Source organism: Panulirus ornatus, chromosome 10 (genome assembly GCF_036320965.1).
Source record: "Panulirus ornatus isolate Po-2019 chromosome 10, ASM3632096v1, whole genome shotgun sequence".
NCBI lineage: Eukaryota > Metazoa > Arthropoda > Malacostraca > Decapoda > Palinuridae > Panulirus > Panulirus ornatus.
In genome coordinates, this window is record NC_092233.1 from 5,810,001 (window position 1) to 5,828,987 (window position 18,987).

At 40.7% G+C, this 18,987-nt stretch overlaps 1 protein-coding gene across 1 annotated transcript in view; it reads right to left on the reverse strand.

The window, feature by feature from the left end:
* LOC139750745 (otoferlin-like) overlaps positions 1-10,459 on the reverse strand; it is a 425,902-nt gene extending 415,443 nt beyond the window's left edge. The window contains 2 exon segments of the mRNA XM_071665450.1: positions 1,572-3,471; positions 10,338-10,459. Coding sequence (XP_071521551.1) covers positions 1,572-1,650 — 79 coding nt within the window. The 5' untranslated portion in view covers positions 1,651-3,471; positions 10,338-10,459.
* Between the last annotated feature and the right edge of the window lie 8,528 nt (positions 10,460-18,987).

An 18,987-nucleotide genomic window follows, 5' to 3' on the forward strand; every position in this document is an offset into this window, starting at 1 on the left:
AAAATGGGTATGTTTGATGATATAGTGGACCTGACGGTGTTGTATGGATGCGAGGCGTGTGCCATACACTAGATAAAGAACGTTATGTCGTGTGGTGAGGATTGGTCAAGTAATAAACGATAGGGTGAGAGAGAAGTGTGGTGGTAAAAAGAGCATGGTTGAGGGAGCTGAAGAGGTGTGGTAAGACTGAACACTTAAGAGGGGATAGGCCGGGGTATAAGGTTCACAAGTGGAGAGGACGAGGAGGAGGGGAAGACCGGATAAGAGATGAATGGCTGGAATGAAAGATGCTTCGAGTGTACCAGGCCTGAACATGCAGGAAGATGTAAGGCGTGCACGGGATAGAGTGATTTTGAGCGAAGTGGTAAACATGGGCCAACGTGCTTTCACTCTCTCTCTCTCTCTCTCTCTCTCTCTCTCTCTATATATATATATATATATATATATATATATATATATATATATATATATATATATATATATATATATATATATATCTTTTTCTTTCTTTTAAACTATTTGCCATTTCCCGCGTTGGCGAGGTAGCGTTAAGAACAGAGGACTGGGCCTTTTTTGGAATATCCTCACTTGGCCCCCTCTGTTCCTTCTTTTGGAAAATTAAAAAAAAAAACGAGAGGGGAGGATTTCCAGCCCCCCGCTCCCTCCCCTTTTAGTCGCCTTCTACGACACGCAGGGAATACGTGGGAAGTATTCTTAATCCCCTATCCCCAGGGATAATATATATATATATATATATATATATATATATATATATATATATATATATATATATATATATATATATATATATATATAAATGAAATCAATATCTTTAAAACATCGAAACGTTTCTCAAAAAAAATATAAACCAGGTAGTAGTATTTCTATATTTTAACAGGCTCCATTAAATCATTTACGATGTCATTATCTTCAAAAAGAATTTTATAATTTTTCATAAAAATCAAAAACTCTTTGATAGTTAATGACAATATCAATATGTAACCAGCAATAAACTTTCAATTTAAACACATCATTTATAGTTTTTAAATGAGACTTCTTGGACCATACGTGGCTTGCATGACAATTTCTAAAATCTTGTTGTAAATATGCAACCGATTTAAATTTTTCCAATTCACAGGAACTAACTCGCTGTTTGGGAGGTTTCCAATTACACGGGTGTTTGGACCTCATTCCAATCCATGAACCGGGGTATACATAGCGCTCTATGATTTTTCCGGTCGTATTAGAATTTGATGGCAGGCCAATATATACATTTTTTTCTCTTCCTCTTTTTACATTTTCTAGTAAATTATATTCATCGGATCATAACGGAGGATTCGTCTCTTATATTTCCAAATCACTTTGGCCAAAAAAAGAAAAGAAACTGCAATGAAAATCTCTTACACTCGTGATGTACCGCAAAGTGAATATCTTATCTTTAACAACACGTGATACAGTTTGTATATATTGATCACAATAAATCACAACAGGAGAAAGACACACACACACACAGACACACACACACACACACACACACACACACACACACACACACACACTGCTGAACTCACCTCTGAAAGTGACTTTGGCCACTTTGTCTCCACGTTGGTGGACGCGGCTGAAGTGCCTTACGTGAAACTTCAGGGACATGGTGCTAGAAGGGCCTCGCCGGCAGGGCCTCCTCCAGCGGCTCCTCCAGCAGTGAGCAGTGAGAGAGAGAGAGAGAGAGAGAGAGAGAGAGAGAGAGAGAGAGAGAGAGAGAGAGAGAGAGAGAGAGAGAGAGAGAGAGAGAGAGGTGTATAAAGGTATAGGGTTTTTACTTTACGTTCTTGAGGTGACGGAGAGCCACATTGAGGTGAGGCAATAGAAAAAGAGAAAAGAAAAAACTGAAAAAAAACAGTCAGAAGTCCCAGGCGAGTGGATATAGGAGCGAGTATGTGTCCTGGAAGATAGCAGGTGAGGGCACGAGTGAGTCTGTGTACTGGAAGATGGCAGGTGAGGGCACGAGTGAGTCTGTGTACTGGAAGATAGCAGGTGAGGATACAGGTAAGTGTGAGTGTGACTAGATGACAATCAAGACAACATACGAGTGTGAACACGTCCTGTAACAAGTCAGACAAGATTACAGGCGAGTGTAAACGCGTCTCCCCTCTTAGACTAGCATAAAAGGACAGTTAAAGGGGTTAGAAACGAGCCTAACACTTCAAGAGATAACAGACAGTCAACAATAGACCTTATGGAATCCCTAGAATCACCCTTAAAGCCAGAGATGACTGGAAGTAATTCACAGAGAACGAAGATGAAGAAAGGTTCGACAGAGAAAATTTCTCTCAGACACAAGATAAGTCATTGCCACCAAGTGGTTTGTGTAAGGGGTCCTACACATATATAATCTATCATCCAGTGTCTATACAAGAAGGAAGATATAACTGGACAGACTTATCTATTAACGAACAAAATCATACAGGATAAGAAGTGACAATAATGGCAGACGAAAGCATGAGGAAGTGACAATCATCGACTCAAAAGAAACTACACATGGGAAAGAGATCAGGTACCACAGATAGACAACAGTCGACCACTACAAGGAAAAAATATAATAGATTTGCCTAAGAAATTAGAGAGGGACAAGTAATGTCATGCCTAAGACTCAAAGAACATGTTGGCACACTCAAGAAGGAGTCTAAGTAATTTGCAGACGTCCAAAATTGGGTTCTAAGAAAGACATTATGGGGTGCCACCAGCCCATCCGTCTGGGAGAGGGAGGAGAAGGGAGAACAACAAGATGGCAAAATGATGGAGGAAGCAGGAGGGAGGAATAACAGGTCAAGAGTAGAGATGGAGCGGGGAAAAAGAGATTACGGTGAAGGTGAACAAGGAGAACTGGTTTCACTGCTCCAACAGCTTTTCAGTTCACTGCTGGGAAGGTGCAGTACTTCAGTGTCTTCCTGTTGTTGGCGTAGTCATGAGAACAGCAGCGCTGCTAACTGCTCTTCCCTGCAGTCTCTGCTCGTCCAGGCCAACAGCTTCTTCTGACAACCATAGGAACACACACACACACACGCAACACGAACACTTGTGGTAGTAACATCTAAGATTCACTCGTTGCTAACCAGTGAGTCTGAAGCCCCACCTCCCTCTGTAAGGCTAGACACACCTAGAGGATATTCCCCACCTCTTATGTTCCACTTGGACAACAAGACGCATTCCTTCCTCTCATGAACACTACCTGTATTTTCTGGGTTATGAACCATTACTCAATTACGTGTGTCTGAATATCACATCCTTTTCAAAGAGAACATCATAATGCACTTTAATTCACTTATATCTATGAACCCAAGCTATTCAGTTAAAGTGGGCGATTCCATATCACAAATATGTTACATGTCTGAATACGTCACGAGGATTGGTTCACGGTCTTGGTTCACTGCACTGTCAACTTCTGTTTCCCTTCGACCAGTCAAGTATCATCTGGAAAGAGAAATTGACATCATCACTCACACGTTAGTTAGATACGAATCATCAACAGTTTCATTTCAGCGTCAGAAGGACAAACACTAATGTCAAGTACATAGGACTGGGTGCCATCCACGTGAATCATTCCCTACCCCCTCATACCAAAACATCATTTACAGGATAGTAATGGTGTCCCCCTCAGATGGTCTATCCCAGAGTGCCTTCGTGAGACGGTTTTCTTTGAAAACCTGATGGCCTTCAAATGACCTGGCCCGTAAGTGTTTCAATGGGAAGGTGCTCGAGGTCTGAGGGCTTTCAAATGACCTCTCCCAGAATTCCTCAGTGGAACAGTGTTTGAAGACCTGAGTGAGAGTCTTTAAATTTCCTGTCCCGCGAGTGCCTCAGTGGAACAGTGTTTGAAGACCTGAGGGTCTTTGCATGACCTCCCCCACAGTGACTCAGAGGGACGGTCCTCGAAGACCCCCCCCCCCCCAAAGACCTCCGAATATCAACCATCCTTGCAGCTTCAGGAGGTCAACACCTGTACGACATGCCCCATCTTCCCTTCGAAGGTATTACCTTAATTTCCTCAACCACAGCGGAAAAGTGTAAGTAGGATCACACTCGTTCAGTAAAGTACAAGTTGAGTTTTCACTTTTCAAGTAATAATCAGGAGGACATCATTCGCTCAGTAAAGTATAAGTAGGTACTTTATCCACTCAGTAAAAGTATGAACAGAAGCTCACTCGTTCACTCACTGTAAGGCCTCACTCATTCAGTAAAGTATAAGTAGGACTCACTCATCCACTGAGTTACACATAGCAGGAAATCAATCGTCCAATAAAGTATCAGTAGAAAATCACTGATAACTTACAAATGGGACCTCATTCTATAGGAAAATAAGTAGGTACAAGTAATATCCAGTTCAGTAACTTATAAGTTGGACGTTATTCAGTTAAGTATAAGTGTGAGGTCGGTGGTTCGTTACCGAAGTTTTCCACCAGAGTAAAAAAGAGACACTTGCATGTGGTCTGCACTTCCTGTTGTTGTGGCTGGACAGAGAACCACCTCTGGCTCACCCCTGAGGGTAGGAATGGTCCTCCGAGTGTGGGGACCTGACTGGAGTGGTGACCTGACTTAGCGTACATCACACACACATACACACACACACACACACGCGCGCGCGCGCGCGCGTCTCTCTGGCGACCCTGGTCTATTGGAAAAGATACATAGAAAGCAAAATAGACGACTTCCCCGCGAGGGAGGAAATACTTCCAAAGCGCAAGAACCCTCTTAAACTTCTACGAGAGAGTGAGCTCCACCAGAGACAAAAAGAGAAAGTTAGATTGACTCGCGTGTGCATCCGGACTGCCAGAAACCTTTGACACGGTGCTGCTTATGAAGTTAGCGAAGAAGCCGGATCTTCCAGCGGGAAATAATGGAGAAGACTTCGTCGATTGACAGAATATGACTTCAGTGGAAAGGAACGAAGGACGCATGCCAGATGAGTCTTCCCGATAGGAGATGGGGCTCACATCTGGTGTGCTGTAGGGCTCGATCCTTGGACCATTGCTCTTCTAGATCTAAGTCAATGACTTGCTATGAGAACTGAAGCCATACCTGAATATGTATGCGGATGGTGCCGAGGTCACAAAAAAAAGTATGATGAGGATTGCATCAACTTACAAGGGGACCTGGACAAATTCCAAAGTAAATGCATAAGATGACACAGTGAAATAAGGTGTCGATCCCTATATTACCTCGCATGGAATCAGCTGAAGGGAACTAAGTGGGAGAGAGAGAGAGAGACTTAGGAGACGGAAGAGTTACTTAATCTGTCATTTGTGGTACAAACTGCTGACCCCACAAGTGCTGACACACCACATCTGTTGGCATCACACATGCTGACGCCTCATACCTTCTGACACCACACCTGTTGGCACCCCATACTTACCGATGCCACTGCTGCTGACACCACTGACCTAGTGACACCACAGCCGCTGACACCACAACTTCTAACACTATACCTAGTGACCCCCCCGCCACACACACACACATCTGCTGACACCACACATGTTGGCAACAAACTTACTGCCACCACACCTACTCTCTGATCACAGATGTGGCATTAATGTCTCTCTCTCTCTCTCTCTCTCTCTCTCTCTCTCTCTCTCTCTCTCTCTCTCTCTCTCTCACACACACACACACACACACACACACACACGCACACACACACACATATTCCATCCCCCTGTACCAGCTGAAATCAAACTACATCACTCCACTCGCTTCCATGATGGGGACTAAAGAGCCTTCATTACGAATGCCTGGATAACCTGCACACACCCAAAACACTCGATGGGAAACATCACAGAAAACGGATCTAACACAGCACTTGTTCTCCCTCCCCTTGAGCATGAGAGATTGGAACTCCTACGATATAGGGTAGCCATGGCAATGGTAGATTGAGGGTCATTGTATGCAAGAGAAACCCATCACTTAGAAGTAGGTAATGCAAACATAATAAAGTAAATGTCTCCTCGTACAGAACAGCACATACGCTTGTCAAACAAGCCTTACTGAAGTAAAGTTTGTTACAGTAAAGTAAAGCTTTATCATCGTAAAGTAGAGGCTTACTAAAGTAAAACAGAGACTTATTATTATATAAGCCTTCCTATAATAAAGGAAATGTTTGCTATACAATAAGTCCTAGTGGCGCCTTCCTATAGTCTTGCATAGACTTATCGTAAAGTGAGCCTTGCTATAGCAAAATGTAGCCCTAAATATAGTAAAATGAACCTTATTATACCTGAAGGCAAGCCTTACAGTAAGGCATGCCTGACCCAAATAAAGAAAACCAAAATATGATAAAATAAACCCTTACTACAGTGGAGAAGATCACGTTCTAATAAAGAACAGCTCTGCTTTAGTAATATAGAAGAGTACATAGTAAAGACAGCTTTCTATAGTAAAGAAGCACATTATAGTAGAATGTAAGTCAAATAAAGTACAGCTTTATTACTGTAAAGTATTGCCTACCAAGGGAAAATTAACCTTAGAGTAGTAAAGGCAAAATCTTGCTGTAATAAAGAAGAGACTAGAGTAAAGAGAACCATCTTATAAAATTCTTATCAGACCCGTAATAAAGTAAGCCTTTCTACAATGACCCTTTACTACACTGACCCCTTACTACACTGACCTCTTACTACACTGACCCCTTACTACACTGAACCCTTACTATAGCAGAGACTTGACTATGGTAAAACCGAGTCTTACGGTAGTAAAGCAAACTTCTGATGTGGTAAAGTAAGCAACGACAAACAATGTAAAAAACCGCAAACACACCATGGCAAGTGATCAACACACCATGGCAAGTGATCAACACACCATGGCAAGTGATCAACACAGATTAACTGAAATAACGACCATAGAAGATCAGCAAAAACAGACGCCAAATACAGATTAATAATCACTGATCATGGGATTAATAATCACTGATCATGGGATTAATAATCACTGATCATGGGATTAATAATCACTGATCATGGGATTAATAATCACTGATCATGGGATTAATAATCGACAGATCAACAGAAATATAATCACCGAAGATTTAGTTCATGAAACTAAGGCTTAATCACATTAATCGAGAGTGTCAATGAATATAGATTGTTAGAAATAGTCATAGAATATACCCGTAAATGTATCAGAAAAATTCTGCGCTTGAATTAAGACAAGTAAAACAGAAGACGAGACAGCAACCCAAGTTGGATCAGTCATGTAATTTCCCCTTTTCAAGCTTGAAGACAGGACGGTAAACTGCTGACGTGACTGAATAATGAAAAATGAAAAAAATGAAAAAACAGTTCATTCATTCCTTCTGACGCGACTGAATAATGAAAAATGAAAAGAAGAAAAAAACAGTTCATTCATTCCTTCTGACGTGACTGAATAATGAAAAATGAAAAACAAAAAACAGTTCATTCATTCCTTCATTCATTTCGCTGCCTTCACGTAACTCTTAATGTAAAAGTGTTGTAATTTTCTTTCATTCACTTTTTTTTTTCTTTCCAGGTGTTGTGTTAACGCGGTTAGTTAGCTTCCAGCTGTTATGTAACACAAGTGTTACATGAGTACTACACACTCCCCCTACATGTTGTGTAACAAAGGCGTTACATCGATGTACCTCCATCTGTTGTGTAACACAGCGTAACGTCAGTACATCTCCAGCTCTTGTGTAACGCAAGTGTTACACCTCTAACTGTTGTGTAACATAAGTGTTACATCTCCAACTGTTGTGTAACACAACCGCCCTTACACCTCCAGCTGTTGTGTAACGCATACGCTACACCTCCAAGTGGTACGTAACACAATCGTCACATCTCCAAGTGTTGCGTAACACAAGCGTTACAACTCCAAGTGCTACGTAACACAAGCGTCACACCTTCAAGTGTTACGTAATACAAGCGTCACACCACCAAGTGTTACGTAATACAAGCGTCACATCTCCAAGTGTTGCGTAACACAAGCGTCACAACTCCAAGTGTTACGTAACACAAGCGTCACACTGCCAATTGTTAGGTAACACAAGGGTCACACCTCCATGTGTTACGTAACACAAGCGTCACACACCCAAGTGTTACGTAACACAAGCGTTACGCCAGTACACTACTAACTACGAGGCGTTACGTAACGCCTCGTCACGCGAGGCACATCATCAACCTCAGCCTGTGTGTGACATCACTACAGTGGTAACAGTCATTCAATTAACTCGCCCTCTACATTTTTTTCCCTACAACATTCCATTTTTTTCCAACTTGTGGGGAAACTGGAGTAATTGTCGTGGTGTACAGAGAGAGAGAGAGAGAGAGAGAGAGAGAGAGAGAGAGAGAGAGAGAGAGAGAGGTACACATATACACACTGTTTACATCAGGTATTCAAGAGGATTAATAAAGGGAATTATAGGAAATGCAAGATACACGACATGCAGGTGCATATATATATATATATATATATATATATATATATATATATATATATATATATATATATATATATATATATATATATATTTCTATTTTTTTTTTTCTTTTAATTATACTCTGTTGCTGTCTCCCGCGTTAGCGAGGTAGCGCAAGGAAACAGACGAAAGAATGGCCTAACCCACTCACACACACACACACACACACACACACACACACACACACACACATATATATATATATATATATATATATATATATATATATATATATATATATATATATATATATATATACAGCAATACGTTTCAGAACTAAAGTTCATGACAGACACCAGAAAATGTATAATGAATTACTGCTTCCTCGATCTTACTCGACTTTGATCTACGTTTGTATTGTCTTTAATTAATACACCTGGGAATGTATGACCATATTTCGGGTCGAGGCATCGAAGCCAATGATGAAGAAGAGTCGACGACGCATATTCACTAAGACGTAAACAGTACTCAATTCCCCGTTCTGATCGCTGAGGCAGATCATAAGAGGAATGGTTTTTCAACACACAGGCAGACGACATGATACAGTTCAGCATGTTAGTCTAAATTCATAAATGCAATGGAATCCTTATAGTCTGATCTGATCTTGTATTGAATAGATGGACGATCTAATTCTAAGATCAAGTAGAAATCTTCGAAAATATACCTCAAAATAGCCACTCATTATTATCATTCCTAAGTTTTAGAATAAAAAAAAAAGACAAAAAAACCCAGCTTATGGTAATATGCACATTTTTTTTCGTGTCCATTCTAATTCATCAATACATTTACGTGTTCCTGTGCGAGACGAATTTAAAACGCAAGAAACAGACGTTTGTCTCAAGTGGAGTGTGTAAGGATCCACAACACGTATATACGAAGAGGCTTGTGGGCCAGGCACACCTCAGAACACAGGCCATGTAAGGGTGATCATGGACACACACACACACACACACACACATATAGACTTACTGGGGAAAATTAGAGGCTCTGCATTTGTCCATCGTAAAGGAGAAAAAAAAAAAAGAGTCAGGAGTGACCTGATCACAGTCTTTATGATCGTAAATCACCTTGATGACCCAAGACTGTGTGCGTAGTGCTTCGAAAAATGGAAGGATGGAACACCCAGAGAACGTAACGTGATATCAAACAAGAACCTTGTTAGGAAAGTTGTGATCGTAAATTGTAGTACGAGGTAGTGAATGAATGAAATAAAGAAAGTTGTGAATCAGCGACTGGTCCCTCAAAAGTTATAAGAAGTTTTTTGACAATATAGAAAATGTCATGAGATGGTAGGGGAGAAGATCCACCCCAAGAGTGTAGAGTACCCCTCCCCAAACAATACAAATAGGCAATTATAAATAGGTAGCCACACACACACACAGAGGAAAGGTAAACACATCGCTATCGCTTTCTCTCTTCATTTCTTCGTAGTTCCCTTCTGTCCCTTCGTTACGTTACGTACGAAAACAATATCTCGTATCTTTCGCAAGAAAAAAACACAATAAACAACAATATAATGGTTCTCATCATCATATTTCCAGAACAGCATTTCAAATCCTTCACTTCCTCATCTAGGAAACTCACAGACGAATAACGGGTCACCACCACACCTCCTCCTCCTCCTCCTAAGGAGGAAAATGAGAGTTGTAACACGTCCCCCTCTCCCTCCTCCTCGTATCCCTCACATGATCCTTCCCGCCTTCGTAACGACTGAACGACATGTCTACAGGTTGTCCATCGTGATGGTTCTGTCGCCGCCGAGGGTCAAGGGACGAAGAGTGAGACCCGTGACCTACTCCCGTGTGGGTGGAGGGATGGGATCTCTTTAGAATGCAGCGTCCCAGGGAGGCGACCCACTCACCACACTGCGGGTCTGAAGCTCCGAGGGACAACGTTCCACACACGGCGGCACTCGCCAGCCAACTGACGACTGCTCCCTCCCTCCCTCCTTCCTCCACGGACGAGGGGGACCAAGTCAGCCCCACCTCCTCCTCCTCCTCCTGCTCACGCGCCTCTATCCATAACACCCCTCCCACACAGCCAAAACACTAGGTCCTGACTACATCACTACATCCCACAGTACAACACCCCAGCACTAACTACCCCACCATTCAACACCCCAGTACTAACTACACCACCATTCAACACCCCCAGCACTAACCATCCCACCATTCAACACCCCAGCACTATCTACCCCACCATTCAACACCCCAGTACTAACTACACCACCATTCAACGCCCCCAGCACTAACCACCCCACCATTCAACACCCCAGTACTAACTACACCACCATTCAACACCCCAGCACTATCTACCCCACCATTCAACACCCCAGTACTAACTACACCACCATTCAACACCCCCAGCACTAACCACCCCACCATTCAACACCCCAGCACTATCTACCCCACCATTCAACACGCCAACAATAACCACCCCACCATTCAACACCCCAGTACAAACTACACCATCATTCAACACCCCAGCACTAACTACCAAATCACCTCAAACGTTACAGTAGTTAGAGTCAACCAACATCAAACACAAGTTACCCCAACGTGCATCCAACATCGTTCAACAGCTAAACAAGCAAACAACACACAAGCTCGAACCATTCAACCTGTCAAACCATCAACAGTAATGACCCGGCCATCAGAAAATGAGAATCAACGACAACACAGGTGGTTCATAACGACCAACGTAACCACACATATATTTTCATACTTGTTATATAATCCTGGGAGCCCAGTCCCCCTCCTACGTGTCAAGGCTGTGCTACAATCAGGAAAAGGGAATGAATGTGTTCCTTTGGAGCGAGAAGTTCTTCGACGAAAATTACCCCAAATCCCCAGACGATGGTACAACTCCACCAAAGGTGACTTCTCCTTTACGGCCTAATTACATGTAGAAGGGGTGTAATAACGCTACTCAAGAGCAAATTAAAACAGAACTACAAACCACATCGAGGGAGAACACTATATGCCATACAAATACAGCGCTCACGACATTCACTGGCGTATTAACAACCATAAATTTGCCTTCACAATGAAACAAAGCACATAGACAACCTTAACAGAAAACCATCCCATAAGTGACCATTCATCCTCAAAAGGTAAAGAAAAAACTTACACCTGCCTCATACTTCAGCAAAGGTAATACTGACAAGAGGAAATAAAATACGTACCTGCTGAAATGACCCGAGAAGCAATAATATACAGGCGCACTCCTACCTAACTCGGTCTTCAATTCCCACCCTCACCCACACCACATACATCCATCTGACACCTCCACACTCCCAAGACAAACACTGAGTCATGCTTTTTTTTCCCGTCTACGCTCAGGGCATCACCCAGTTCCTACATAACCACAAACACTGATTCTGGACATCCCACGAGCCTTCCTGTCCACGAGGCAACTACCATGAAGACAGTGAGCAATTACTGCTCAGATGCCCAGCACATCACTACAACTCATTAAATATGGTCACGCCTGGTGGACGTGGCCAGCTTCCTGAATGGGCAGGAGTTTCATAATGATTATATATATATATATATATATATATATATATATATATATATATATATATATATATATATATATATATATATATATATTCCTAAACAGGAACGCTTTAGACGACTGATCCTCTAGAACACAAACATTTTTGAAACATCTTCTGGGATTCTAATCACAGGAAAAAAGGGGCGACATTCCCTGAATGTGGACGATTTATCCGACTGTCGCGATTTAGGGCGGGCGATTTTACTCATAAAACTCTGACTGCGTCGCCAGGCCAACATGCCAGCACAACAGAAGGTAGTCCGGGTCTGCAGGGATGCAATATGTGCTCGCCAGTTGGGAAAAATAAGAGTTTTCTCACAAAATCCTGTATAATTCCCAGTTCAAGGTGTGTGTGTGTGCGTGTGTGTGTGTGTGTGTGTTTCGGAAAGAATCTTCGATTAAATTTGTTTACGTTTTTGTATTGCTCATACTATCATCAGAGCCCATAAAGAAACGATGCTAGACATGTAATATCGACATTATGGACGTCCTTACAAAACATATAGATTAATAAATAAAAAAAAAAATGAACGACAGTCCAACATCTTCCTTAAAATACATCAACACGTGACGTATATAAACAGAGGCATTACTATCTAAATCAAGATCAAAATCTCAAAATCCTCCAATGGAGAACTGAATATATCAACACTACAACATATATTCACACCTCAACACAACTTACACCGAGTGTGTCTGTATGTTTCTGTACAGAGGGGTTGACTGGGGTCTTGATGGCTCACTGGTGAACAAGGTACTGGTCAGCACAGGGAAGCGAGGCTGCTTTTCATTGGGTTAGCCATCATCGTGAACTGCTCAAAGGCTGTTCGGTAGTTAGGCAGTTCGTTTCTACTGTTCGCTATAGGCGGTGGCAGGGATTAACATGCTTGGCTTTGCCATGTGACTGGGTTGTATTGCTTGCTCTAAAGACTATTGTAACGTTAACCAGTGGATAAAACTCATGTGATAAAGTATTAACTTTCTTACGGAATGTAGAACCACCCTTTCCAGTGACCAGGGTTGGAAACTATGTTACATACGTTTAATTGGGGGACTATATCACATACATACGTTTAATTGGTGATTTCACTGAAGATCACTAATTTCAGTTTAATGTTTACCATTTTACGTATCAATAAAATTTAAAGGAAAGCCGTTTACACACATTTTTTTTTCAATGATTCGATTTCAGAACAGAATTTGAAATAATCGAAGTATTTATATACCCTACTCATATGGCTATGGTTACCACTATACTAGATAGGGACAAAAGACATAAATTTCGAGCAAAGAAAAATCAATGATGGTTTGCATTGTACGGTAGTCGTGGAGGAGTTACCATGTCTACTTATAATGATGTGAAGGTAGGGAGGGGTTTTTATATTTCTTCACCTCTTTAGTAAACTCAAATATGTTGAAAATACACAGAAATTAAAGATGAAAGAGTGTCATCAGAAGATTTGAAAAGAAAAAAAAAAGTATTCTGTCTACATATCGTCTATTAAACTACGGACAAAGATATGATGCAACACTGCCTTCCAAATCTTCATGGTGACATTAACATGTATTATTAACTAATGGTGTATCTGGTGGGGAACTCATCGTAACACCGTATATTTGCTTATATGCAGAGCCATTAAACACAACGAAGACAAAGACAATAGTTCCTTATATTGAGACTTATTCAGCCCATAAACCATGTTTGTATTGTTGAACAAGTTGTTAGCTCAAATACTGATGATGATCTCGAGTGGAAAATATGTAAGCAAATATTTACGTCTCCGGTAACCATAGCAAAACTACTAAATATCAAATTATGTAAAACACATGAGAATGAATCCTTTGATGTAAACTGTGGAGTAATTACTGATGAAATGATTGATAAGAATATAGTCAGACTGGAGATACAGGTGCCTATTTCAGAAAGTACAGGGCTCAGGTCCAATCTTCCATAAACTCCAAACACAAAAAGTACATAATGACGGTTCAGGAACTAGTTGCATATAACTTTGAATACGTTTCATCATTAAGAAAATCATTCGCTTTTACATACCTGAAAGCTCTCTCACTTCTGCCTTCATATTTCATGATGCCGAAAGTGTATCATGTTATGTTTTCAAATTTAGTTCTATCCTGTAGTATTTTCAGCATTGTTAATTTTCACATAATCATCCCTATCAAAGAGTACTTCATTACCTTGACTAGGCTTCGTAATTACGATGTTTTCCTTGCAGAATCCAAATGATTTAATTTCCGACTAGACTCACTTTGGCCTTGTCATCATACCAGACATAATAACAACTTGACTCCTTCAATGAACAAGGAGAATATTTCACTCTCAAAAGTCAGCGGATGATCAATAGTGTCGTAATCATCGCTATTTGACTTAACAACCTGATTACCTTTATCGAGTCACAGGCAGTGACCACTCAACGTCGGCCTCCAAAGTAATTTTCTGTGCTAGCCAGAGGCTTATCTTCTGTCAGGTCAGCTTACACAATCTTCTATCAGAATCCATCCTTCTGCTACAGAGGAACAAACCTGGTGTAGATAACATAAGGAGGTGGCCAGAGTTATTGTATTATCAGATAAATTTTATTTCATTTAGATCAGAACTGTTTAGTGTGTTTTGGATGTATGTTTTATTTAGGATATTTAACTGCAAATTCAATCTATTTTATACAATCATGTTTTAAAGTATGTTAAACAAGGCAGGATTGGCAGTCATTACTAGACTTGCTGTGAATTTACTTTTACTTTCTATTGATTCACTTTAGGCTTCAGGATGATATTCAAAAAACACCCTCAGGCTTACCAGACTTTATACAGACACTTATAATGTAGATATCACATGCATATCAATTTACAGGCTCTGTTAATGCTATAAGTAATTCCGAAACGTAAGCCAATCAATCCCCTCGAAGGTTAAAGTTCCTATAGTCCATGACCAGTCCAACCACCATACAATATCAATTGGAAAGAGGCTAGTAAATCCCTTCCCTCAGGGAAGCTAGGGTTCAGTTTTATATCATACTTATGTTCACAAGGGAAGAGAGAAGCATAAACCTTCGTCCAGTCCCCACTGCACAGTTGTCCTGCTACCAACCAGAAGACAGCTCCCTTGATCACAGCCTAAAAGTGAGGTAAAAGGGGTATAGCCAAAGGAATACTCTTTTCTTCATTTTTTTTTTGACATGGCAGCAACTGACTGACCTAGTGCCAGCTCCTATTTAACCCTCTGAAGAATGCTAAACCCAACTGCCATCCAGTGTGCCTGTACAAGTACACAAGACCACAAAATTCTAGACATACGACCACTCTGGGGTTTCACGAAGCTCCAAAATCGTTTCTTTCTACAAGTTTTTTTTCTCTGAAAAGAGTTGCTCAACTAAAAAGCCATTCTATGGCTTATAATTTTGCCAGAATGTAGCACATCCCATAAAGAGGAAAGTTCTCCGCAGGTTTCAAATAATAGGATGACAACACCCTGAACTAGAAAGGCCAAAGTAAGTAGAGTACTTTTTTTTCCTCTCTCTAATACCACCAGACAAGCAGTGGCCAATGAAAGTTGGTAGCGCAGGTAAGACCACAGATCAGCTATCTCTAGGACAAGTTTATATCTCCCCTCTTGCAAGCAGATATATGCCTGTTACATAAGCACAAGCATGCTTTTTCTTGTTTTACATGGTGGGAGAAAATTCTCATTTTTTCCCCCATGTTGAGTTAAATGCCCAAACAACAAGTTGATATCTTCTCATCATCATTATCTTAGCAAACAGTAAGCAAACCAAAGAAAACTTTGCTGTTGTTCTGGATAGCTAGCTAGCTTGCAAAGATCATAAAGATTCCAACTGTGGTATCTTGCATGAAGCTATTGACGACTTTCCCCTAAGTCCATCCTCAGAGGACTGATGCCGAGAACCTCTGAAGAGGTGGAACTTAAAAAGTTTCCAAGGTCTTCCTTCCTAAGGCTAGAACCTAGCTTACCTCGGAGCCAAGTGAATTTTTGAATGAGAACCATCCATGATTTTTCTCCATACACAAAACCTGCTCGCAGGAAAAATTAACTGCTCTGTTTCACACCTACCCCCTTCTAAATCTATCAACAAATCTTCATGATGAGCTAGCATTATCTCCTATAATGCTGTTAAATTGTGATGATAGGCTGAAATAATCTTGATGAAAAAGATCTGTAATGCTAAACTCAGAAAATACATTACTGTATTCTAAAATACATACATACATATCCTCAAAACCATGCTAAGAGTTAATAAATGCCCATCTCTATGGTGTGCATGTCGACAACCTTTACTGTAGTCCAACAGAGACTTTGCTGCTAAAGATGACTGACACGGCAAGATCTAAAAAAATGCAACTTGTTTGATTACCTCCATTACAATAAAAATTGTGTGTTTAACACAGGTTCTTTACCTGATTCTATCAAATTTTTGGCCTGTCATAACTGTATGGTAATGCTATAAAAGCAAAATCAAAGTTGGTCTAAAACTTTCCAGAATAAGTTTGTATGATTTAACCATAACCAAGGAAGAACTGGATATATCTCCAGTGTGGCTGGAGCAACCAAATAAATGAAAGTCCAATACTTTTGCGAACTAACATCTATAGAATTAAAAAATACACCTCAACTACTATGTAACAATAAAAATATGATGAAAAACAATACAACTTATGCACTACACAAACAGTGCATAGGATTCACATAATTGTTGTTCTTTTTTTTTTTCTTTTTTTTTGCTTTGTCGCTGTCTCCCGCGTTTGTGAGGTAGCGCAAGGAAACAGATGAAAGAAATGGCCCAACCCACCCCCATACACATGTATATACATACGTCCACACACGCAAATATACATACCTACACAGCTTTCCATGGTTTACCCCAGACGCTTCACATGCCCTGATTCAATCCACTGACAGCACATCAACCCCGGTATACCACATCGCTCCAATTCACTCTATTCCTTGCCCTCCTTGACATAAACATATTTTCAATTTCTTTCTGCTGCTTTCCCTGGCTGCTTTATATGCCCTGGCTAAGTCCATAAGTAGTATAATGCTCCTTGTATACCATATCGATCCAATCCACTCCAACCTGTACATGCCTTTCATCCTCCTGCATGTTCAGGCTCCAAGCACATAAATCTTATTCACTCCTGCCTTGATATTCTTAATCTATAATGCAATACTTATACTTCTGGAATACCTTTGGCTGATTATTGAAATACTTTTTACAATTTTTACAATTTTCTCAAAAGTTATTACTCTCTCAAAACTGTTTCAAGCTCTCTGACATCAAGAGGGAATGGAGCATGAAATTTATGTACATAGTGAAATGAGCTGACATTAGCTTAGTAGGGCACTTAGTGCTATTAGTCTAATTATGGTTCACTTAAGATTTGTCGTTGTGGTATTTGTCACGTGAGGGGAGAGGGAGACTGCGAGTACAGGTAGCTTAAGTACAAAGCAGGGATAAGCTTATTTCTATAACAGGGTTGGGGGTCAGTTATGAAGTGATTTGGGCGCAAGGAGTCTAGCGCTATCACCATGAACTGAGTGCCGAGCATATTGTGTTGGAAGTATTTTTGTATGAATCACACACAACCTTGTTAACTTAGTGATAAAAAAAGAAGGGAAATTAATAAATAAGGGAACAAAGGAACTGACTGTTATATTATTCTGAGTCTTTGTGAAGTACTACAAGTAGGAAGCAGGTGGTAAGCAGACACTCACCAGGGAGGTAATATCAGTATCACCTGCCTAGGTAATGGTAAGGTGACTGATGTTGTGTGGTGAGCCTCAAAATCAATGGCTCTCAAGTTTCATATCTTTCCCCTAGATTGTTGCATTTTCCCTCTGCCTCACCTATATACTGACTGCTGGCACTTAGTCCACAAACAATCTCTCAATCTCACGTATGACATGTAACCCATATAACTCATTCTTTGTACCTCATGATTCTCTTGAAGTGAGTGCTACCAACTAATCCTGCCTTTTGGCAAACTTGTTCTGAGAACTAATGACTAATAGCACTGACATCTTTCTTTTATCAACTCTATATTGTTTCAAGAACCATACTTTCACAGTGATGGGAAATTTGATAGAACCGAATGCTTTTGGCTAATCTGTATCAAAAAAGAAAATTGAATAAAAACCTTCTAAATGTGTGAGCAGTACCTGCATTACATATAGGAATGGACACAACCTTTCAGCAGTTTAATCATCAGGTTGTACATTCACTTATAAGTTAAACTGTTTGTCTGTAATCTTTCTCCTATTACCAACAGTTTACTACTGAAGACAGTTTTACATTTGCAACAGATTTAACCAGTTGTTAACTAATTTTTTTTTTTTTTTTTTTTTTTTTTTATACTTTGTCGCTGTCTCCCGCGTTTGCGAGGTAGCGCAAGGAAACAGACGAAAGAAATGGCCCAACCCCCCCCCCCCCCCCATACACATGTACATACACACGTCCACACACGCAAATATACATACCTACACAGCTTTCCATGGTTTACCCCAGACGCTTCACATGCCTTGCTTCAATCCACTGACAGCACGTCAACCCCTGTATACCACATGACTCCAATTCACTCTATTTCTTGCCCTCCTTTCACCCTCCTGCATGTTCAGGCCCCGATCACACAAAATCTTTTTCACTCCATCTTTCCACCTCCAATTTGGTCTCCCTCTTCTCCTCGTTCCCTCCACCTCCGACACATATATCCTCTTGGTCAATCTCTCCTCACTCATTCTCTCCATGTGCCCAAACCATTTCAAAACACCCTCTTCTGCTCTCTCAACCACGCTCTTTTTATTTCCACACATCTCTCTTACCCTTACGTTACTTACTCGATCAAACCACCTCACACCACACATTGTCCTCAAACATCTCATTTCCAGCACATCCATCCTCCTGCGCACATCTCTATCCATA